Raw genomic sequence first — 25,099 nt, forward strand, 5'->3', positions numbered from 1 at the left:
GATGAATTTAGGTCCACTCTTTTTTACAACGTTGATTCAGTTCATTGAGGTTTTCCAGGCATTTGTTTATGAACAGCTTTCTTAAGGTCCTGCCACAGCATTTCAATCAGGTTGAGGTCTGGACTTTTTTTTTTCTCTTTTTTTCAGTCATTCTGTTGTAGATTTGCTGGTGTGCTTGGGATCACTCTCCTATTGCATGGCCAAACTTATACAGAGAAGTTGATGATCAATGACTGTAAGATGCCCAGGTCCTGTGGCTGTAAATCAAGCCCACATCAACACCTTTCCACCACCGTGCTTGACAGTTGGTGTGATGCGTTTGTGCCGTGTTTGGTTTTCACCAAACGTGGCACTGTGCCTAAGGGCCATACTTGTTCAGTGGTTTTTTATTTGTACTGTCATGAACTTTAACATTTAACATGCTAACTGTAACTCCTGGGGTTTTTGCAGTTTCTCTGAGCATTGCATGGTCTGACCTTGGGGTAAACTTGCTGGGACATCCACTGGGAAGATTGTGCTCCAGACCAGCAAACTGCCAAAGCTGTTAAAACTTCAGCTGTTACAGCAGTGGTCACACTTACTGATGATCCATTAATCAAGTGCATTTGATTAGCAGGGCCAGGCTTACCCTGTTAATTCCTCTGGAAGAAGTAAGGCTATGCCTAGATTTTCATGGGACCACATGGAATTGTGCAAAAACTTTCTTTTTCACAGGACTATATATCATCTATGTCAAATCAAGTGCTGTGTTTCGAATCACATATTTCTGCAATCACACATGCCATTTTGAATGCATAGGTACAGCGGCACTCAAAAGATTTGGTATGTGCACTGCACTGTGAGTGCTCGAATGGTGTGCACAGTGCTGTACATGTCACACTTTCATCAGTGGGCTAGACAGTAGAAGGTTACAGACCACCAACCAATTTTCAGCCAGTAGTACAACAGCTAGCTAGCTAGTAATTTTGTTGGTTGGATACTGACTTTACGTTTGTTGTGGTACTGTTTGGTGGTTGCAAATATCTTCACGATTTAAAAAAAAAAATTGGCACTATGTTTGGTCAGAAGTTTTACAAGTTGTAAATATCTGCAAAATGCACTGCTACAACAATAATCACGGTCAACTGATGGTCACTATGAGACACTACATTCATGCACTATGCAATTAAGTCCATAATCTACTAGTAAAATTATCCAAAGGAAATGCAAGTAAAGGCTTTTAGCAGTTGTGTTAAATAAGTAAATTTGTTTATATTTGTATTTTATAGTCTACTGAGCAAAGAATAACTACTACCTGATACAAAGTGACAATCATAGCAATTATGTAAAGCTTTCAAGCTTTCACTCCACTAAAGAGGCAAAAAAAAAAAAAAAAAACGTGGCAGATAAAAAGATCTTTGCAGACTGAACTGTCCTGACATGACATACAAACAGAACAGAAAAGCTGTAATTACATCATGTTTTCATCATTCTTTTCCAGTGTTTGAGGTCTGGATATTCTTCTTACAGCCTCTTCTACAGTGGTCTACCAGACGGTACCAGACGGTAGAATTAGTGCCACCAGTAGATTAGCAGTGAACCCACACATAATATTTGCAGTAGTTTATTGGATGAAAGGTCCATTACATTTGGGTTTTAACCTGCCTGTTAATGTTATTAGCTACACAAGTGCTTTTATGCTGTGTTAAATGTCCACTGGAAGAAAGTCCCCTGATGCATTCTTAGTCGTGTTGGACTTGAATGCTGTAATCGAGATTTGCTGAGCGCACTCTCTAATTTATGCAAGAAATTTTCGATTCTTTCTGCACTCACTTTTAGAAAGAAGGGTTTACAGTAGCCTGCAGTCATGCAGCTGTGATGCAAAGTTTTTTGTTTGCTTTAAACCATTTTGTTCACCTGAAGCAATTTTTAAGAAGTTTTCTCATCAAGAAAATTGTGTCGCTTTTTCAGAGCATCACTGAAAGCTTATTTGGTTGGAAGTGACCAGGCATGTCTTTACATAGTCCCAGCTCTTGGTTACACCTATTTAAGAGCTGGAGTAGATTTCATTTTGTATTCTTCGGTGTATTTACAAGGAAGAATACATTCAGTTTGAAGTCTAAGTTTTGACCAAACACAGGCTTTGGTTGTGTGCAGGTAAACAGTCTGTGTGGAGAAAAAGAGGGATTCCATTTAAGTAAATGCAATCTTGAAATGACTGGTTACTGCCTGAAGAGAAACTATCTTTTACTGAGATTTTCAAATGGGTTGCTTCTGCTTCTGTTAGTACAATTTAGTATGTGCACAGGGCTTAAATACTTATGGATTTTGATGGAGACAGTGCTTACGGTTGGGACTAAATGTTTAACTGTTCAAAATTCAGTTTCTTCTTGCATTACCTGCCCCTCACTTAAATGTGGGGCAGGTTGGGAAGGCCGGATCCAAAAAAGGAAAAATCCAACTTGAAGCAGCACCGAAAAGCCATCACACTGGAATGATGACACACTCCAAGTAATATAAATAACTATAAATACCACTCTGTGTCTGTGACACAGTAGAAGCATTATTAAAATAGATTTCATCTCACGGTGCGGCACATGAGCGTTCATCTTGGCTTACTGCACTTTAATGGCGCCGTGTTTAGCTCTTTGGACATATGTAGGGCACATTCTTTGAGAGCACATACCTCCTGCATTTAAAAGATGCCACAGTTTAATTTGGATGAATGATCGAGCAGATGCCCAATTTGTATATCTACAGACTCCTGTCTTCTATTAATGAAAGCTTCTGGTCTACTAAAGCCAAGCTGGCTGAGTGATCAGTGGATGTGTCAGAAATTTGGACAGCCTCCCTGCTTAACCTTATGAAGTGCTGCCAGACTTAAAGTCATGTTCCATGACCATAAATTCTTTTGGATATATATTATAGGGGTCAGTTTTTGAATGCAGTTGTTATTGCTGGGGTGCTATATAAATCATTTATAGCATTACTTTCACTGCTAGACTGAGTGAAGATAACAAGGAGCAACAACTGACTGTTCTAAATACGGTCTTCTACATGTAAAGCAAGTTAAATGTTATTAGATTTGAGTAGGGCTGCACAGTTTATCCAATTTGAATCTGGATCACGATTTTGGCTTCCCACAATTAAATTAACAGGATCGATTGATCTTGAAAATGCACCAGCAGAATGCAAAAGAAATCAAGAGCTCCCTAAATCACAAGCCTAACCACATGACTGCATGAGCCAATCATAGGTGTTCCCTGTACCGTGCAGCTTCCTATGAGCTATGAGATTTATTCACATCCATCACGCAGGTACAGTGAATTTAATGAAAAATTGCTGCAAGACTCTAAAAGCTAAAGTGACAGGTGCTCTTCAGTGGGGCAGATGCACGCTCAGTACCAACAAAAAGCATTGCTGGGGCACTCTGTCTTTTTGTAAAATAATATACAGTAACAAGTTTATTCTAGGAGCAATTTGGCAGGAAAAGATAAACCAAAGTGTAGTGACTCTAAAAGCCGACCCTGATGAAGACGCAGAGTTGAAAGCGTTGGGTTTATATTTTGCTTCTAGGAAATGGACTACCTGTAGGGCAGGTGAATAATGTTCTTGCACACAAACACCTCATTTGCATGCAAAGATGTTTTAATTAACAGGAATGTAGCACAATGTAAAGGTGGAAAGGAGTGCCCTGTTGATTTCAGTTTGTGTTTTGGTACAATTTTTAAAAAATTTATATTTGTGTATTTTTCTTCTAAGAGATGCACTGAATTGCATTTTGTACATTTTGTCCAAATACAAACAGCTCGCCTCTTTAAGATAACTCTGCAGATTTCACAGTTTTCATTTGCATGCAACAAAAGAGGTTCTATGGGGAGGCAGTGACACAGGTGCAATGTGATTCCAATATGAATCTTAATACTGCACAACACACACACAACAGGTCTTGCTGCCCACTGCAAACTGCATCTGTTCTGCGATTTGTGTGCACCACATGAACATGAAGGACACTGTTTTGTTTTGTTTTGTTTTTCTTACTTTTCATAAACCGGTACAGACTGACAGTTTTTCTGGAGTGATATAAATTATTCTTAATTTTGTTTGTTTGTTTCAGGGTTTTTTTGGGAGAGAGCCAAGTCAAAATTATTTGTGCTGTCCTTCGTTAGACAGCAGACTTAGCTCTGTTCAGTCCACACACACATATATCATGGTTCCTCATTTTTTTAATTAACATTGTCGATCCTGGCTTTTTTTTTTTTTCTTTTCTCATAGCAAACAGTTTTTGTACACTCATTACTGCGATAACAGAAAACCATAGCAACACTGTTCATTGTCAGCGTGAAAGAGGAAAGGGGTCTCCACTTTCCCGTTGCACTGAAAACAGCTTAAAAATGTAAATGAGGGATTATTGAAATGGTCACATTCTCAGACAGTGGGAACTCAGTGAGCATCAGCACAAGCCAGACACAAGAAACAGCCAGCCTCTCATTTATAGGCAAGACCAAGAGGACAGAGAAAGATGGAGAAACGGAGAGATATGACCACCAATTCATACTTCGACATGGCCCCAGGACTGCAGAAACCCTGTGCGATAGCAGCAGTGGAGAGCCCCTCTGGGGTGTTCACTGTATGGTAAATGAACTACTAAGACACATCTGAAGTGATGCAAAATGGTGTGATTTATTGGGTCAGCTCCACTGAGGTATGCAATGTTACATTCCCGACACACCTCTATCACTGACAGATTAGCAGGGGCCTTTTTCTTGAGGATATGCTTGTCTCTATAGGAGATAACACTGGTTGGAACTCAAGGCCTCGCTCCAGCAGCGATGAGGAGCCGTGAATGCTGTGTCCATGTTGATGATGGTTTGAAAAGGAAGGAGGAGCTATTTGTCCCAGGTAATCAAAATAAAATTGAGAAAGAAGAAAAGGGAAGAGAAAATCATGATGGCTCTTCTGCAGAGAGAAACTGTATTCAGGGTAGAGGGATAAAGAAAGGGAGGCAGAGTGGTAAAAACTGCAACATGCTTGGCATTCGTGCTGTTTTTCTTCTACTGAAAAGCTGCTCTTGGGTGGCCTCTTCTGCCAGGGACAGACAGAATGCAGGAAAAAAATAACTGGGGGTGACATTCAGTCCTCCTCAGGTCGCATTGTGAGGCACCATGCATGTTGCCAAGGGGAAAGAAGAGAAGCTGCTGAGGGGAGGTCGATTCAAATCTCACCTCCATCACAACTCTCGCTGGCTGATGGTCCACGGGAAGAAAGATAGGAAGGTGACTGGCCCACACTGGTGGGGTTAAATAGTCCAGCGCCTCTTCTTTAGACAAAGAAAATGGGTTAGAGGGGATGAGGGGAGTGGGAGGAAAAGGAGTGGAGGGTTTGATTGACATGAAGTAGTAAAGGGTGGAGAGTGAGTTAGGAGAATAGAGGGGGAGAGAGAGAGAGAGAGAGAGAGAGGTGTAGTGAGAATTTAAAAAAAAGGCACCAACCAATGGATTAGAACACCTCTGACCACACTACATTCCTGGAAAGTAAAGAGGAACATTATGCAGCAAAGAGGATTACACTTGTGGGAATTGGACATGAGCAGAGTATCAGGAAAAAAAAAGGGAGGGGGGGGGCACATGGGAGAAACAGTAAAAGTGGTTTTGTGTCCCTTGTCCTCCTGCCTGCTTCTCTCTTCTGCATTCCTTTTTTGTCACAAGGGTGAAATAGGATCTGAGAGAATTACAGTATCTCACAGATTCAGAGGATCCGTTCTCAATTTGTGCCCGGAGTTTCAAAAGTAGACAGGAGTTACCATTTAAAGAGACAAATCACTGCTTGACTGCAAACGCTTCAGCCTCAGGAATTCCAGCCCCTCCCCTTCCTGCCTAACCATCTATCACTCAAGCAACCTTTCCTTCGGCACTGAGCTAACAACAGCTATTGTGAAGTGACAAGAAGATGATACAGCTAGCTCCGACTGTTTTGCACGCTCCATATCACCCAAGCATTTCTCTACAGAGGAATACAATAATCTAAACTGAGAGGTTATGCAAGCTGCTGCATTGACAACTCTGCTTAGGACCGAAGCACTTGTCACTGAACTTTTTTGTAAATAGGCGCAATGAACGGGGACTGGAATAAGAAAAAGCAGGGGAGCAGGGGTTGGGCTTAAAATGTAGGCAGGTACTTAAGCTGAAATTGAAGTTAATCAGAAGTTCAACTGAACTATACTGGAAGGTGTTATGAATACTGCCAATTTAAATGTACATGCATATTTGCTGGATAGTGCAGATGACTGTACTACACCCACTGGCCACTTTATTAGGTACTTGGTAGTACCCAGTTGGACCCACTTTTGCCTTCAGAAATGCCTTTAATTCTTTGTAGCACAGATTCAACAAGCTGCAGAAAATATTCCTCATAGATTTTGGTCCATATTGACATCACTGCAGATTAGTCAGCTGCACATCCAAGACGCAAAACTCCTGTTCCAGTACATCTCAACGGTGCTGGGATCTGGTGACTGAGTGAGCTTTGTATGAGATTCCATCATAAGATGGGCACACTGTGGTCATAAAGGGATGGACATAGTCAGCAACAAACCTCAGGTAGGCTGTGGTTTTTAAACAATGCACAGTTGGTACAAAGGGGCCCAAAGTGTGACAAAAAAAAAAAAAATCCCCTACACCATTACACCACCAGCAGACTGAACCACTGATACAAGGCAGGAAGCATGCTTTCATGTTGTTTCTGAAATTCTGATCCTCTCAGTGGAAACTGATCCAGGGAATGCTTTTTCAATCTTCTACTGTCCACTTTAGGTGAGCCTGTGTGAAATGTAGCCTCAGTTTCCTTTTTTTAGCTGACAGGAGTGGCAACCTGTGCGGTCTTCTGCAGCTGTTGCTCATCTGCTACAAGGTTTGATGTGTTGTGTGTTCAGAGACGCTCTTCTGCTCAAATGTACTTAAATCACCTTTCCTGATGCTCAGCTTGAACTTGAGCAGATTGTCTTGACCGTGTCTAGATGCCTAAATGAATCGAGTTCCTGCCATGTGATTGGCTAATTTGATATTTGCGTTAACTACTGTAGTAGTTGAAGGGGTATACCTAAAGTGGCTGGTGAGTGTGTGTTGTTTTGGTATAAGTTAAACCTGAAAGTGGGAGATATAGGTGATTTGATGGGATAAATTAGTGGAAATGTTCTTCTATAATTGTACAAAATAACCATAAAGAATCAGGAGATTGATCTGATTGGTGAATGATCCTATCAGGGCTCATCCTCTGCTGTGTTTCCATGTGACATGTTTTTGTCATTCTCCATGCAGTGTTAATTGTAATAGGACAGTTCTGCAAGCCACCATCTGCCTATCCTGTTTGATCTTGCAATATGACATCATGTCTTCGTAGATATGCGTTCAACCTGAGCAGCCAGTCTGTTGCTTAATTATTTTTAATGGAAATATGTGCCTTTATCATTACAATCACTATCAAAAGCAAATCTGAAGAGGACTTGATTTCTAATCACGTGTACTTCAAACTTACTGAGGTCAAACATTACTTCTTGCCTCTTTGATGACCTTAAAGAGAACGCAGATAAAAGGAATTTGGAGTAATAGTCTGACAACTGAGTGTAAATACACAGTACGATGATGCATGCAACACTTTAAATACTTGCAGCTGTTTGGCGGCTAACAGCAGACAGCCAGAAAGACAAACAGCGACAGAGAGGGATCGGTTTCTAAACCCACAGCCCTGAAGTATCTGTCTACACCTACACTGAATTAAATTCGCATGGAGATCAGTCAAAATGTTCGTGCTCTCTTCTGTGGCTTTGCCAAGACAAAGCAGCGAGAGATCCAGCTAATAGCTAATATTCTGAAACCAGATATAGAAATAAACTGTATACATGCTTCAACCACAGTAACAGGCTAACATGCCTAAAGTGGTATTAATTATGCATCTGCCTGACAGACAAGGAGCATCTGGAAGCTCTGCCGCTGCATTGCTTCTGATGTCTGAGACGTTGATCCTCCAGCAAAATCTTTTAATAGTGTCTTAACAGCAGGTCAACTACACCTAATTAAATCCACCTGCATGGAATAATCATCTTATTAAAATGATTGGATCAGCAGGGGGAGTTTGCTGCCAAACTGTTAAACAGATTATCCTTATAATGAGTTTATTTGTGCAGCGAGCGCACGCTCATCTATCACCGTGCTGAATGACAGAAACAATTCTCATCAGCACAGAGGGTGAGACGGTTTCTCAAAAATGAGTCTGTTTGGATTTTCAAAGTAGCCGCTGTTATTTTTGACAGCTGAGTGCCGGTTAAGTTAACGGTGAAAATAATCAGATTCATTTTAAATTATAACCCATTCGGTTCTTGAGATATTTTCTGGATAGGAGCCGCAATGAAAGTTAAGGTTAAAGGATTTGGCAGGTGAAAACGACTTGGCAGTAAAAAAACTCACCATGTAGTCCTTGAAATATGAAGTAATTCTCTCATAAGAGTACCTGTTTTTCGTGGCGTCACAATTTCTTTTGGTTTCAAAGGTTATTTATACTCGAGCTATTAAAAGTCTTTGTTAATGATTAATGGTTATTTTGTATTCCCTTGTGCTTATGTGTTTTTTGCTGTTTGTTTTTTGTTGTTATCTGTGCCTTTAGTTCTTAGCTTAGCTTAAGATGATGCTCGGGTTGTTAGTTCCCTTTTGTGTGCCCATTCTGTTCCTTCAGTCTTGTCTCTGTTTGTCTTTTTGTGTCAAGTTAATCTCGTCTCCCCATTCAGTTGTGTCCCTCTTTCTGTTTTATTTTGGTTATCGTGTTTCTCTGTGTCTTGTGTTAGATTTTACTTCCTTTGTCTCCTTTTCTTTATTAGTTTCACCTGTCTCTCCACCTGTTACCTCTCCTCTCTTTACCCAGAATAAGTATATAATGTCTGAGTCTCCCCTTTGTCATTCGTTGTGTCCTCCCTCATGGTTGTGTGCCTCCTTGCCCCGTGGTGCCCTAAAGACTTCTAGCATTTGGTTTTCCTGCTCTTCAAATGTTGTGAACTTTTTGTGTCCTCGTGGGTGATCAGCATCAGAGCTGCATTTTGAGTTTATTCCTGTTTCCCGAATCCACAATCTGCCGTCCACACAGCTGTTCTGTGACAGTACCACCTAATACAATAAATCTGCCGTCCAAAATATGGTTCTGATTCCATGCCAAATCAATATTGTAACTGTTTTGCTTGTGTTTACTGTAAACACTGACATAGCCTCTGTGGTTTGCTGTTCCTCCATATAAACAATGGTTCTAAGGTGTTTAACGTTCTTGTTCATCAATCTGAGCACCTCAGGGTGACAAATCCATCCACACATCCCACTTAAAAGAAATTTGTGTGTGTTCACTACCCATGCCCACACTTGTACATATTTTAATGCTATAATTTTTTTTTTTTTTTATGGAATGGCAGACATTATCATTCACAGTTATTCATCAGTAGATGAATTTTTGTTGGTGTGATAAAAACACACACACACAAAAAAATTTCTAAGTGTTTAATTTGTCTCTTTAAAATATTATGAGTGATTTGCAGACAGATAAATGTAGGTAAATGTTCCCTCCATTTAGAAGTAGAAGTGTGGCATAAAATTGAATTATTTAAATACAGGCACTTAAGTCGAGTATTTAACCTCTTAACGAGTTTGACCCCTGGTCGCGCTCATCGTGCAACTTTCCAGGAGATGCTGTTGTCCTCAAAACATATTTACAGATTGTAAACTGATTTGAAAAACTCTCAGGGAGACTGCTTGACCTTTAGCAGCATCGAGGTCAGAGAAGCTACTTCGGGCCCCTTATTTCTTTCCTCCAGTTGTCTCCTCAAGATAAATACTGCACTCCGGAGGGACAGGATATTAGAATGCTTCAAAACATTGGCCGCCTGGCACATCAATAGTACACCTCAAATCAATGCTTGACCGAGGCTGCATTTAAATGAGAAAATCTAATCTCCGGTCTCTGAATAATTAAATTGGTTTCCATAGCATGGGGCAACGCAGAACAGAATGCAGGGTTATCAGCACCTATGCAGGCTGAAAGGTCAAGTCTGCCACTCAAAGCTAAGTAAAACGTCTAGAGTTTATTGGAAAAATGGGAGTTCGGCAGACGCTTGAAAGTACAGTTTCATCTTGAAAGGTCTTGGAATCACATTTGTCAGATAAGTCTGTCTGAAAGGTTGGCAGCAAAGTCTGTTGCAGTTGGATACCGTATCCTCTTTCTTTTCTCCCCTTTGTTGCCGATTAAGACAAAGTAGACCCGTCTGGCCCGGGCAGACAGGAGCCACCTATAGCCTCGAAATGCGGGATGAGTCATTTGGAACATTCCGGAAAGGATTTCAACAACACCCCCCCACCCCCCGTTTTTAATTACACACTATCCTATTCCTGTCTCAGGGCGTGAATTCCACAAGTATTTTCAAGCTGCTTGGATGCAGGTCAACTGAGAGCTAACCGGGAAGATTTAATGCTTTTCAACATGCCTAAAGTGTAAATGCACAAAAACTCAAGCACCACCACCTCTCATTCACCTCCACCTCCACCTCCACCCACCAACACACACACAAACAAATGCGCTTTCAGTAGCATCGGTTGCACTCAGTCGGTCCGAGTTATCTCAGGTCAGTCATTGAGATGTTATCTTCACAGGAGAGGATGCACTCCAGGGATCATTCAACGTGGCTTCACCACTCATTTCCATTTGGGTTGAATCAGCTCTCTCTCTCTCTCTCTCTCTTCCCCTTCTCTCTTTCTGTCCACCCCCTGCCCTGTGATTAAAGCACCTCACTATTGTCAGCTGATGTGAGCCAGCTTCCGCTCCACTTGCAGCTTTACCGCGCTGATTTTCTGTCGTGGAGATTTGGCCACAATAAACAATGATTACACTAACATAACTCAAGGCAGAGGCTCTCCTCCACTTAGTTTTCCTTTAGTGAAATGTGCATGTCAGCAGGCCCGCATGTTGCTTAGTGGGTGAGGACAGTATTTTCTGACTCTCCCGCTTTCTTTGCGGTTTATCTTTCTATTTCAGTGTGCTGCGAAAAAGAAGTAAGTCACGTGAAATTGCAAAATAACATCACAGTCAGAGTTATGAACGTGTCTGCGAGTTTCAGTCAATGGCTCACCTTGATTGCAGGTTTTCCCAGTGAAACCAGGGTGGCACTTGCACTTATTGGGTCCCACGCAGTCTCCGTGCTTACAGCCAGGCTGGCACACAGCTGGTTAAGGAGGATTCAAAAGGGAAGAGACAGATCAGCGCAGCGCCCTGGAAGACTACGTGTACCAGATCAGGATGACAAAGCACTTAATCCTATTGCTTTTTGACTTCCACAACCCCTCAGCTGTAAATTTACTCCAAGTTACAGCAAAAAGACAGCGTGATGCCTCATTCATATAGGAAATGTGTTTGTTTCTCCTTGTGTGACAGTCATATTATCATTGACTAATGATAATGGAAAAAGCCATTTTCAGCTAACCACATAGTAGGTTTTTATTGTTTGTTTGTTTTTTTTTTTTAAACTTTGCACACTGCTGGATTCAGGAAAAGTGTTCTTGTCTTTGCTGATATTAAATTGTTTCCCATTGTATAAAATAAATGAGAAGTTTGACCTTTTAACGCCCAGCAAAATTTAGAAGCTCTTGGTTTTAAAATGCAGTGCAGATATTTACTCTGGCATACCGCCAACAAGGATTACTAAGGTGAATAATATTTCCCCCTTAGAGCGAAACTGAAACAATTAAACACCAAAATAGCAGATTATAATTAGTTTCTCATTAAAGAGATCGCACATAGTGTGCAGATAGTTGATACTTTGATTGTGTACAGAGACGTGGCATTAGAGCTTCACTGACTCTGTTCTGTCTCAGTGAGCTGGAGGCTTGCCCTGCTTATCTTACTGTGCTTGCTGCAGCTTGCTGCTAAGCACTTCTGATACACCAAGTGTTACTAATTTTCATTAAAAGCTTCATTAATTATGTCATAATACAATACTATCAGAGGACTTAATTACCAGTGTGGTAGAAGAGGCAATACACACTCGTGTGTGTGTGTTTAGCTGCATAAACGGAGAGAGAGAGAGAGAGAGAGAGAGAGATGTTCTGTTGGATAGCATTCATCCCACCAGCCAGTTTGTTGTTTATCTGGAAAGATGTGACGGTATACTGAGCTTTATTTGTGCTGATAGAGATGCGGGGCTTGCTTGTTTTGGTGATGTCCTGCATACAACAAAACAACCATTCAGTGATTCTGGCAAATAACCTGCCTCAAACAGGATTTATATCTCGCCTCATGCCGTATGATCTTTGACAGGTTAGCTCAACAACTTAACCGATTTCAGTTCAGCTGAACGTTGAATAATCAGGCAGATGCTCTGACTGAAGACGTCACTGCCTTTAAAACACACACGCTTATGTATTGTGTTTCTTCAGGTACCAGTGAGTAAATTTTAAAAATGCAGGAGAAATCCAGAATTTCTGAAGCTTATTAGGAGACTAAATAATAAGCTGGTTTCACCAAGCAAAAAACAAGAATTTTAGATTAGCCCATGCTGCCATACTGTGTGTGGCCTCTTTCAAATATACTGCAATAAATTCCTGACGACATTTTGCATTTGCTGGTATGTCTGACACAAAGTATCTTTTGATGTCAGGGGCTACGTTTGCATTTAATTGCGCAACCTTGGTGGAGACATTCACTCTGTTTTAAATGACTTGAGATACATTCTCAGAAATTTCCATTCAATTTACAGCTAAGTGGGTCTATTCACAAAAAAACAAAAAAACAACTTTAGTTCCTCAAGTTTCAGCCGTAACATTGTTCAGACCAAATTCAAAGACACAAAGGTATGATGTGAACTCTTTAACTGATGTAGATAACAACTCCAGACTCAGTCCACTTTATTAGGCTCTGTAATTGAATAGAATGAAAAGCACTGTTAGCCAACTTTGAGCCTGTGATATGAGTCAGGTTGTTACCACACTGAGCAGTCAAAGTTCGCATTTACAAATTAAAAAGTGGTCCTTCTTGTTGGAGGACATGAAACGCGTTGCATTTTATCCCCAAGCAGAAGTTTGTTAGACCCTGGTCTGGTCAGCAGATTAAAGGAAAGAAGCTACTGATGTCTTCGTTAGAGAGCAGCCGAGGGAATGCTTTGTGTCGTTATTCTCCTCCACGGAGGAGGATCTGATTAGAAAGATCAGAGACATCCATCAACAGGCTTTGCCTTTGAGGGTATTTTTAAGCCTCTGGCCTGGCAGAGAGATCAGGATAATGACCGGTGTTCATTAGCCACAGCAAAGGACGGGGAGCACTAAAAATGGCCACGCCAGCTGGAAGGCCAAACATAGTGTGTATGATGTTCCTTAAACACCATCAAAACACGTCAAGTGATGACACACTTTCGCTTTGGCTTACATCAGCCATTCCTCCGGACACAAGAAGATTGTTACTGATGCAGGTGCGGATGTTAGTGTAATGCATCATTTCATCAACCTAAGATGGAAATCATTACTTAAGCAAGGAATAATGAGTTGACATATAAAGCTATCTGAGACATGGAAAAACAGTATGAAAATTGAGATGCTATGACTAATATTTAAAATGTTCAATAGCTGCAGTAAATTATCAAAACTTATCTATTTGCCCAATAAGTTCACCATTCCTCCACCATCAGGAGTGTCTGACCTTAGGATAATTAACTAGGCAATGCTGTAGTGAATATCTTATCTATTATATCTATTTCACGTTGTTCAGTTTTCACTCTGCATCATAAATGCTGAATAGTCCTATTACTGATATAAAATTTAAGCAACATTATGAATTTCAGCTTTAAAGGCTTCGTCAACCAGAGTGGCGGCTGAATTTTAAAAAGTCACCAAAGAAGTTGAGCAAAACTCCTGTTAGACACGGGTTCAGTTGACACTGTGTCTGCAGAGTGCAAGCTGTTTGCGTGGACCCGAGGCCAGAGGGAAGGAGATGGCTACTGCCAAAGGGTGGTGAGGTGTTACTGGTTTTGGAAGCGGGTGTGGGCTTGGCTCTATAAATAAGTGAGCGAGCACAGGATTCAGAGGATGTGCCCACAGCAATACATGTCAAGCAAGATTATTTCAAGAAACATGTGGAGCTAACCTTGGGGCAGGCACCTTATCCCGACTACTCTGTGAGTTAAGGCGAAGAGAGCTGCAAAAAAAATAGCCAAATAAACAAAGATTGCAGGCATTGTTTAGTCTTTGGGAGAGCAAAAAACAACAAACAAATAAACAAGCAAACAAATAGACATGATGTTAGAGGGCACGGTCTGGTCATTTTGAAATGCAAACATTCCTGGAACATGCACACAGTCTGGAGCTCTGGAGTCACACATATTCCTTGTTGCCTCTGGGGACATTTTTAATGCATTACTAATAAAAATGATGACTAAATGACTACAACTGCTGTCCTCAAGATAATATACGACATCGCTCTCATTTAAAGTCTTAACTTCACAGCCCTTATCTGGATAAAGCATTCTTTTTTTACATGATGTGAAACAACTGCGACGCTGCACTGAAAGATTAAAATACCACCAATATCATTCAACAAGTTCTAGAAAATCAGTGAACGCTGAACATGGTCCTTTTATTTCTGCATACGCTGCCTCCAAGTCTAAAAAGCCAGCCCTTCCACTTTACTTTCACCTCAAACAGACACATGTTTTAGTAGAGTCTTTACAGTCGGGTGATAATGAAAACAGCAAAGCAGACAAGGAAGCCACGCAGACAATCACGATAAACGGACTTACTTAAACTGAGGTCTCACTTTTCTCCTTTCACCGCTCACTTGTTAGCTCACATTACCAATTCTAAACTTCTGCCTTAATCCTGTACACACCGTCTGAAGAAACAAAGACTGCACTCAATCAAACAAAACCCTGGTCTCAGTGGATTTGTAAAACCCACCAGGACCGCTGAGGAAATTATAATGTGTGATCTATTTAATATGGAGATGATATTCAACCCATTCCTTTAAAATGCAGAGACTATCAGAACGCGTCTTTGGGCCCAAACTATTCTTAATGCTTGTAGGAATATCCGAGATAATATAAAAAGGTTAGCACTTAATAATAAGCCCTGTGCAATTATGGTGCAATTTTTCACACCAATTACCATGTAATTTTCACAATTTAGGGTGTAATTTTCTGTACCTACATGTGGGAGCAGCAACTGGAGGTTTTAAAGGAAAGAAGAAACAAATTATACTGGAATTATTTTTTTAAGCTATGAGCACTTTTAGGGGATTGTAAAAAGAAAGGAAACACAGATTATATTTGAAGCATTTTTATTTAATAGGGACTTAAGTGGTATTTTGAGAAACTGAAAGACCATTTTTCCCATCTCACGCTGTAATTATATAGTATTACTAGAAGTGCATGCTGTACTATAGAATATACCAACCTCCATTTACTATTAAATTTACATTTTAAAACTTTGTTAATAGTAAGATTTGTTTCTTTGTTTTATTGAAGTTCTTAAAATTGTCACTTTTTTCTCTAAAATTTATGGTAGTTTCATTTTAATGGAGACAGAATATCAACCAAGAATCCATAAAGAACACATTACATAAAAGTTCTAAATTGATTTGCATGAGTGAAATAAGTATTTTAATTCAATCAATCAATCAATCAATCAATCAATCAATCAATCAATCAATCAATCAATCAATCAATCAATCAATCAATCAATCAATCAATCAATCAATCAATCAATCTCCTGATTTCAGCTCATTAAAACACTCACTTTCTTCCATTCCAACCTCTCCACCACCATGGACAAGACCAAAGAGCTGTCAAAGGACGTCAGGGACAAGACTGTAGACCTGCACAAGGCTGGAATGGGCTACAAGACCATCAGCAAGAAGCTTGGTGAGAAGGTGACAACTGCTGGTGCCATTATTCATAAATGGAAGAAATATAAAATGACCATTATTCACCTTCGTTTTGGCGCTCCATGCAAGATCTTGTGTCATGGGATCATGAGAGAGGTGGTGGATCAACCCAAAACAACACAGGAGGTGCTTGTTAACGATCTGAAGAAACTGGGACCGCAGTCACCAATTGGTAACACTACATGCAAGTTCCCCCTCTACAAGAAGGCGCATGTACAGGCCCATCTTAAGTTTGCCAGTGAACATCTAAATGATTCAGCGAAGGCTTGGGAGAAAGTGCTGTGGGCAGATGAAACCAAATCAAGGTCTTTGGTATCAACTCAACTCGCTGTGTTTGGAGGAAGAGAAATGCTGAGTATGACCCAAAGAACATCATCCCGACAGTCAAGGACGGAGGTGGAAACATTATGCTTTGGGACTGTCTTTCTTCTAAGGGTACAGGAAGAACCTCCTTCCATCGGCCAGAACACTGAGATGGGTCATGGATGGGTCTTCCAGCATAAAGAAGTGGCTAAAGAAGAAGAACATTGAGGTCATGGAGTGGCCTAGCCAGTCTCCAGACCTCAATTCTATAGAAAATTTGTGGAGGGAGCTGAAGCTTTGAGTTGCGTGCCAAGTGGCAGCCAAGAAACCTAAAGGATTTAGGGAGGTTCTGTAAAAAGGAGTGGGCCAAGATCCCTCCTGAGATATCTGCAAACTTAACATCTTACCACTGTGCTTGCTAACATGGGTTTGTCCACCAAGTACTAAGTCATGTTTTGCTTGAGGATTAAATACTTATTTCACTCAATGACATGCAAATCAATTTATAACTAATGCAATGTGTTTTTTCTGGATTTTTGGTTAATATTCTGTCTCTCTCCATTAAAATGAAACTACTATAAAAATTAGAGACTGTTCATTTCTTTGGAAGTGAGCAAACTTACAAATTCAGCTGGGGATCAAATAATTATTTCCCCCAGTGTTTTAAGAACTGGGAATGCTGAACTTGAAGGGTCAGGAAAGACGCTGTTGGGTTGCAATATGAGAAGTTCCAGGGTTTAACAGTGACCACAGTAGGAACTAAAACTCAGTGATGCTTTAGCTTTCATAAGTCTTCCTTTAAATCTGTCTCTGACCGGCCTGTGATTTTGTAGATGATCAATATTACAAAAAAAAAAATCCATTCAAATGTTTCTGTCTGTGCATGGTGACAATTACGTGACTAATAATAAAATTTAGTTATGGTTTGATTATGTTTAGAGAATTAAATCATTTGAATCAGTTAAGGTGCAGTAAAATTTTGATTCAGCGCAGACTTTTATCTGCTCTGTCCAGCCACTCATATTTTACACCCTTATGGCTCATTCCCACTGAATGCATCAGCTGTCATGCAAAAATCATCTGCAAAAAAAACTACTTGAGCCAGTGAGACCGTTCCCGCTGAACACTCAGAGTGGGATGTGAAAATCTAGCCACTGGGTGTGTTACAGCTGAACTCTTCATAGTGATTACTTTCTCGCACTGCGAAAGATGTGAGCTGGACCTTTATTTGTCTCATTCTTCATGACACTGGGAGTGACTTTTACTGCTTCCTGCACTGACCTTGAATGCTGACACTGACATGAGCACGGACAATTGTTCAGTGCAAACAAACCATTTAAATAACCGTAATAATCCTCGAGTAACTTGAATAATTTGATTATAAAAAATCCTCGACACAAATTTGTTGCTTTGATGCTTCGTTTAAATTCTGCAGCTCAGGTGTCTCCGTGTAAGCGGGGCATTTCATCCACATTAGCAGCATTAAAGTTCTCCATCCCCTTGTGCATATTTAAGCTTTAATTAAAGTTTTCAGGACATTTAATTTAATTGGCTTCATATTTGTTATAACCATTCAGATCTGAATTACCTGATATTATCTTAAATAAATAACCAGTGACTATGACTAACTGGGAGGACCATGCGGTTACTGACACGGCTGGGATCAACTTGTTAAAAAGACAGTTTTTAAGATCCATCATTAGTGGAATGGAAAGGGAAGTGCTTTCATATGACCACAGTAAATTGCATTTCACTGGAAATGCAAATGTTGAAATGCTCACAGTGGCAGTAAAATGTTCGTGATGGCTGCTGGTTGGAATAAGTAGCTTCAAGTGTGGCTTTGCCTGCTGGATGGCCTGTCAGAACATTATGAGTGTAGCTTCAGTCTGCTATAAATCTAAAGCTCATCTCTCACACACACACCCCATCTGCCTGATTTTCTCACTTGTCTTCCCATCCTAACATCTCACCTCCGCTACAAGAGCAATCACCTCCAACTCCTTCCCTTTAAATCATTTCCTCTACACCCCGGGATTTTTACTTTTATTCCTTTTTCTCTTCTTTCCTGCACTTGGATCTAAGAGCTGTGAAGAAAAAAAAAATAAAAATCAGGGCTGATCCATTAAGTTTCTCATTCTTTGAGAGAAGTCACACAAACCAACTGCTGAGCTCTGAGGCTGAAAAGCCACAATCCGATAGCGCCGGTCTAATCTCTTCTATCTCTACTAAAATTTACCAAGACCTGAAATCTGTGATGACTGCAACCCGTCACACACATGCAGACAAAGGTACACTCACATGCACACGTCCATGATCACCCACAATTTCTTTCTGAAACCTTCCACCTCCCTCCTCTTAGGTTTAAATCAGCGCCTTACCGACTTGATGGAATGCTGATTGTAGTCTCAAGTGAATGGATTTGAGCTGTGCCCACTCAGGAGCATTTGAAAGCATTAAGGCAAGCACTCGCGGACTGATTTAACTCACAGAACAGATACGGTTTTGTTGGGGGGAGGAAAGTGGTAAAGCAGCAGCTTCATATGGTGTTTGAGTTCAAAATTAGCTGATTTTTTTTTTGGCTGAACATGGAACATGTGGGATTCCAGAGCGACAGAGAAGACATGCTCACACACTGCTGTTTGGCCGGTCAAGTAACTGATGCAAACATGACTTTAATGTGATGTAACTGGTTTATTATAAGTGAGATGTCACCAATCATGTATTATAACCCTTAATTTTTTTAGAGGCAAAACCTCATGAGAAGTAGCAGTGGGTTTCTAAGCTTCTGTGATACTATAGTTATCTTCATATTCTTTTGCATCCTCAGCTAAAACACATATCTATTTTTTTTTTTTTAAATGGGAAGCTATAAAGGCAGAGAGCCCAGTACAAATGCACTGGGAAGTACTGGGCACTGAGATGGCTCTCTGCTGCCAGGATTGCTGCTGAATTTGGCCCTGTGTTCAAACAAATACATCTGAAACGGTGGTGATTTTTGCCTCTATCATTCCAGCACAGATTTTCTAGTTCAAGTGTCAAGGCCTTGGGAAAAGGTAGGAGGCTTTTGAACAAGGTCAACTATGGTATAAAAACTATTTCAAATTCCAACTGTGAAATCAAACCCCCTCAAGCTGCAAGTTTAGTTCCGTCCTCTAAACGATTAGGATGACTTGCTCCAAGTGTTTATGTAAGAGCAAAATTAATATATTTTGTTACTAATAGACGTGAAGAAAGAGGTGGATACAAGCAAAGACCTTAGGTTAATCTGCCTGAGCTAAAAAGAATACAAAACACTGCAGTCATGAACTCGAGGAACACTGTTTGTATTCTTTAGAACAAACACGGCCACTTTTACATGTATTGGGAGTGAAAAATAGCTGCTACACCCAAAGGCTCGAACAATCTTTTAGATTATCAGCACAGACCTTTGGACCCAACAAGCAGTGTGTGACATATTTTCCGCAAGAAAAAATTTCAACATACAGTGAATTTAAAAAAAAAAAAAAAAAAAAAAGGTCAGCTATAGCATGGCATGGTGAGCTTCAACAAATGAGAAAACACATCAAAATATGGTAATTTAAGCAAGAAGAAATACAAAATGAGTGAATTATTGAGTGAATTAAACATTATTTCAAAAAGCAATAAATATGTGGCCAGTTATAAACCGCTCTAGGCCTTTTTCCACAGCAGGAACTTAACAATCTGAAGTTGTGTGAGGTCCTGCCTTTATTTCCACTGTGTTTTACAAACATGGACATATTAGACACCACCTTGAAATACTGTATGCCAGTAAGAAAAGGTAACACTTTAATAGAATGTGATGTTTATTTTGATATGATTTGCTTTTATTTAAAACATAACCAAAAGAAAATGGATCAAAATCTTTCAAATAAGTAGTGGGGGAAAAACTTAAACAAATAAATAAACACCAAATGCCATAATAAAAACATGTTTGATGTTTTTTGGTGATCAGTAGGGTTTGTTCACATCTGGCTCATTAACATAATTTGATTTACATTAGTGAATAGCAGCTGTCACTGTAGGAAATTCTGACTTTTTAATTAATTTTTTTTTTGGCACAGGTGAGTTTTTATAGTTGAGAAGACTGTTGCCTTAAACATTACTTTTCTTCCTGACAGTGAAGATTATCACTTATTAATTTATTATCATTAACTCGGTAGTAGCAGATACCTTAAACCATGGTGTCTATATTGGATCAGAGCTAGAGGCAGTTGGGCCAGTGCATCCCTAATTACCACTCACATATCTGTAACCAAACATGAATCTTAAGCCAGGTTAGCGAAGTTTCTCATAAAGCTTGACAACAGAGGGAAACCAGAGAAATGGGTAATGGAACTTCCATCTGTATCATGTGATCCACTGGACCAAAATGGATTTTCCCCACACACAAAGATCCTTGGTATTATCAGAATTTGATCCATTTGGTCACGATTTGGGGGAATTCTAGAAGAACTGTGTGTTTTAAATTACCGTTCAAATCTGCAGAGGGCCAACACAAAGCTAGTGCACTAGCTCTCAACCAGCTCAGCTCAGCAGAATCACCTATGTGTACATGCTGTATTGGCACAAATAATGTGAAAGCATGAAAAAAAAAGCTTAGCCTTTTTTGGCCTGTAACATGTATGTAAGCAGTAAGTTTGCATAGGGGTTAATGAGCAGCCTGTTCATGTGAATACAACTGTCATTACATGGATGAAACTATTCCAGCTGTTTAAGAAGCATCCGGCATCTTTAAAGATCATTAGTAAGGGATTATACCTTCTTGGTTTCATCTTCAGAGCTTGTGAGTATACTTCTTGGTAATGGCCCATATGAGGTATTTTGCCCTGCCTTTTTGCTTATCTAAACTAACCAGCTGTTGGCTGTAGCATCATGCTTAGCGGACACATACAGGATGAGAGCAGTATTGATTTTCTCTTGGCAAGGAAGCGAATAAGCATACTCTCTTGCCTATCCCTGTTATTAGCAGCTTGGTAAATTCTTGCAGTGGAAAAGGCCTATTTATGTGTTACCCCCTTTTCTCTTATTAAACGTCCACAGCAAAGCAGCAGATGTGCCATCAGAGGCACCAAGCCATGCAAAGGATCTGATATTTGTGAGGCACCCAGCCAGTGTCTAAAATTCACTGATATATTCACACCTCCCTCGGTAGCATGGAATAAATACATGTATGTTGATAATGTGACATGAAACATTCAGTTTGACACAGTGATGGGACACATCCTCTGAATCCTGATGAGTCAAGTTATGTACACCTGACAGCACCATGGACTGTGCTAACATCAGTGTTTGCTTTTTTCTTGTTCTGGCACTCTTGGCAAGCTTGTGTTTGCACAGTTGTAATCTATAATCAATCTCCTATCTACCCTTGAATGTGTCCACCTGCCGCTATAGTGTCTCTCATTATGGCCCCCCCGCAGCGTGAGTATAAACCTCAGCCGCTCCACCAGCACAACCAGCGATTATCATCAATCTTTGCTCAAAGATTGTTCCAGGTGCGATGCCCCATTAGCTGCATGTGTTTCTGTTGAGACAATTTGCATGTGTCTGAGTGCCTGTGTGTGTGCTTCCTGGAGCCTTTGCAGCATATCCTCAGTTAAATAGCATCTTTGACCCTCTCCACCCCACAGCTTGAAATCCCGCAACCTTGTTAGCCCCTGTTTGCCCCCAGCAGCAGCAGCAGGCACGGTGGTACTCACGCTGGCAGTGACCCCAGGAGCGACGAGTCCATCCCCAGCAGCAGTCCACCCGGGCCCCATATCGGCACAGGCCATTGGATGATGCCATCTGCCGTGGCCACCTGCGAGTAGATGACATAATAGGTTCACAGCCAATTAAAACACCTTAATGAAAAGCGTTTTTATATTGTTTGGAAGGGAAAGGGTGTGCGATTCAGGGCTTTCATCATTTTCTTGCTGCAAAGAAAAAGAACCAAAAGGTACATTTACAGAGTTTCCTTCTGAATGAGCAAATGGCTTTTTAACCAACTACTTTGACTACTTTGTCACTAGTTACAATAAGTACTTATGGCAGTTATGGCAGAAATCAGGCACACACCAAAAGAGTACAAGTTATAATATTCATATCAGGTAAAGGTAGATTAAGTACTACTGCAAAATGCATGCATAATAACAAGGAAAGACAGCTGGGTTTTTCTAGAGGGATTTTTTTCCGAACGTTTCATTTCCTCATCTATATGCAGAGCATGGTGGTGGATAGGGTTTCTGAACAGATTTAAAACCCTTTATTATGATTTTAAATTCATTAAGATGAAAAATAAAACAGGCTTTACTTGAGTAATGTGTGGCAAAAAAATTGCAGTGCTTAATAGCTCTTTAATTATGCATCAATCACAATCACATACTCAAATACTAAAACATTCCATTTTAAGTGATGTATGTTTGTTTATTAACGCCAGAATATCTTGACAAATGTCATTATTGAGGACTCTGAGGTGCTGTCACCCCCCCCCCTTTTTTTTTAATCCAAATAACAGAAACTCAGTTTATGTAACACAAAGAACAGCAGCAGCAAAGGGTTACATTTGAAAAGTGTTAAACAGGAAACATTTGCCATTTTGCCACTTGAATTTCAGCAAATATCTGAAGGGGTGTAAGTGACAAGTGTCGGGGTGTTGAAGACTGACTATTCGCTGCTTCACTATAGCAGATTATCTCTGAATCATGGAAACAAAACTGACAGCACATCAGCTCGTGTTGGTTTCCGTAATGTCAAACTGGAGACCTGTGTTGAAAGCCTGCCAGACCAAATTTGAATTTAGCCTTCAGTGTGTGCATCACTACGCCACTGACGCTCACGTCTGACAACGCCACATTACTGCTGTGTTCACTTCACTGTTAGGAGCTCGTGAAAAAGATTAGAGACGACGCACTTCCGGTCGCCCTTGAAAATACAATATTTGCCTCCAATGGCAATTTCATGACACTGGAAGATAGTATCGGCTCTGCTACAAAGAAATGAGTAGGTATTACTTTTATACGCATTCTAGTGTAGGTTATTTCCCAAACACCACTGTTCCTCTGTGAGAAATTAGAGCCGGATATTTTTGTTACACCCTGCTCTATTCTGTTCAGAGCAAGAAATAGGTTCTTGGCAGACAGCGCATGTGGATTACCTTTTTTATCTGCGCGAGGGCCGACCACATATTTATGGAGAGAATAGAGTGAAGGAATGAGCCCATTTAAGGATACTGAAGAAAATCCAGGCCACATTCTGTGAGAGCTTGGCGCTCATTTGTTACCTAAAATCTGAAAAAATAACAAATGAATCAGTGGATTGGGAAGATCTGCTGCAGCTGAGTGTGTGTGTGTGTGTGTGTGTGTGTGTGTGTGTGTGTGTGTGTGTGTGTGTGTGTGTGTGTGTTTTCAAATAAAGAGTGTTTTTCACCAGTGGGACATTTTCATCGTCACTATAAGAGCTGTGAAACACATGAGAGGTTTGCATAGATCACTGAGTAAATCCAATATAAAAAGATGGTTTTAATTGTACAGAAGAGCTGGAGACGCTGTAATCCTGTACAAAACAAAGGAGAAGTTCGCTTCATTTACGTGCTTCACACAACAGACACTTTCTTTAGTCTTTCAATGAGAAAGTGAGGTTGTCATTCAGTATTCAAATCACATCCTTTGCCGCTATCCCTGCCTGTTAGTGCCTCTATGCCAAGATGAGGAAATGCTAATGCTTGCCCCTGCTGCCAATCACCTCTTTGGGAAAAAAAAAACAAAAAAACAGACGGATGCTAAGTGAGAGTGGCAGATCCAGGGAAAATGTTTGTCTGCTGCCTGGCAAGCGGGAAGGCAGTCAGTCGAGCACACAGTATGTGCGAAGAAGTGAGGAGACGAAAGAAAAGGAAACAAAGCCAGAAGAAAGGAAGCAATTGAGAATGAAAAAAGAAAGGAAAGGAAAGGAAATGAAAGGAAACGAAAGGAAAGGAAAGGAAAGGAAAGGAAAGGTCTGGACAGCAGCCACATTTCCTCAACCTGCCTCCCCTTACATACCAGAAGCTTGCTATGTAAAAAAGCAAAGATGCCTCTGCATGAGGCAAAAAAAAAAAAAAAGCCGCCCATTGACATCATTCAAAACATCTGCCAACCTTCTTTGACATTTCATTGATATTTGGATATGTCGACTGGAGGCTGATTTCATCCTGATGTTTTGAAAGCTCTTGTTAATTGCTGCATAAGGTAATCACCACCTTAGAATATGGAGGCATCAAGTAGAAGGCATTTATGCTGCTTCGGGTGCACCTGTTCCCGTATAACCTAATGGCCTCACATTCGTTTGCAGACTGCAGAGTAATTATCGCATCTAATGACTCATGTGGATGTGCAGATATCGCATCATAACAGTTTTCATTTTTATTTCTGACTGTTTTATTATAAAAACATATTCTCGTGTCCAGGTTTTTAATCTTCTGCGTGCACACACACACACACACACACACACACACACACACACACACACACACACACACACACACACACACACACACACACAGTGCCGTAATGGACACCATAAAAGCAAAAACTATCATAGATATGATAAATTGCTGGTGGTAATTTCTGACCATTTTTAGTTATATAGTACTTTTTAAAACACACAATTACAAAAGTAATTTCTAAATTTAAAATGGGAAAAGGGGGCAGATTAAGGGCCAGTCACTAGAATAAGGGCTGAACACCTCTGCTATGTTCAGGGCTCAGGTAATGTCAGTGTTGTAAATGATCCACAACTAGTTCCTGTGAACAAGCTGCTGTGATTGTGGAATGAGACAAAAGGTAATGAGTAAAAGGTGAGCTACAGAAGAACAGAGAAGATTAAGATG

At 40.4% G+C, this 25,099-nt stretch overlaps 1 protein-coding gene across 1 annotated transcript in view; it reads right to left on the bottom strand.

Moving 5' to 3' along the window:
- The window catches only part of npnta (nephronectin a), a 56,364-nt gene that overhangs the window by 23,639 nt on the left and 7,626 nt on the right, over nucleotides 1-25,099 (bottom strand). Inside the window, 3 exon segments of the mRNA XM_030744168.1 lie at nucleotides 11,135-11,227; nucleotides 14,137-14,187; nucleotides 21,954-22,054. Coding sequence (XP_030600028.1) covers nucleotides 11,135-11,227; nucleotides 14,137-14,187; nucleotides 21,954-22,054 — 245 coding nt within the window.

The sequence above is a fragment of the Archocentrus centrarchus genome, chromosome 1, assembly GCF_007364275.1.
Source record: "Archocentrus centrarchus isolate MPI-CPG fArcCen1 chromosome 1, fArcCen1, whole genome shotgun sequence".
Taxonomy (NCBI): Eukaryota; Metazoa; Chordata; class Actinopteri; order Cichliformes; family Cichlidae; genus Archocentrus; species Archocentrus centrarchus.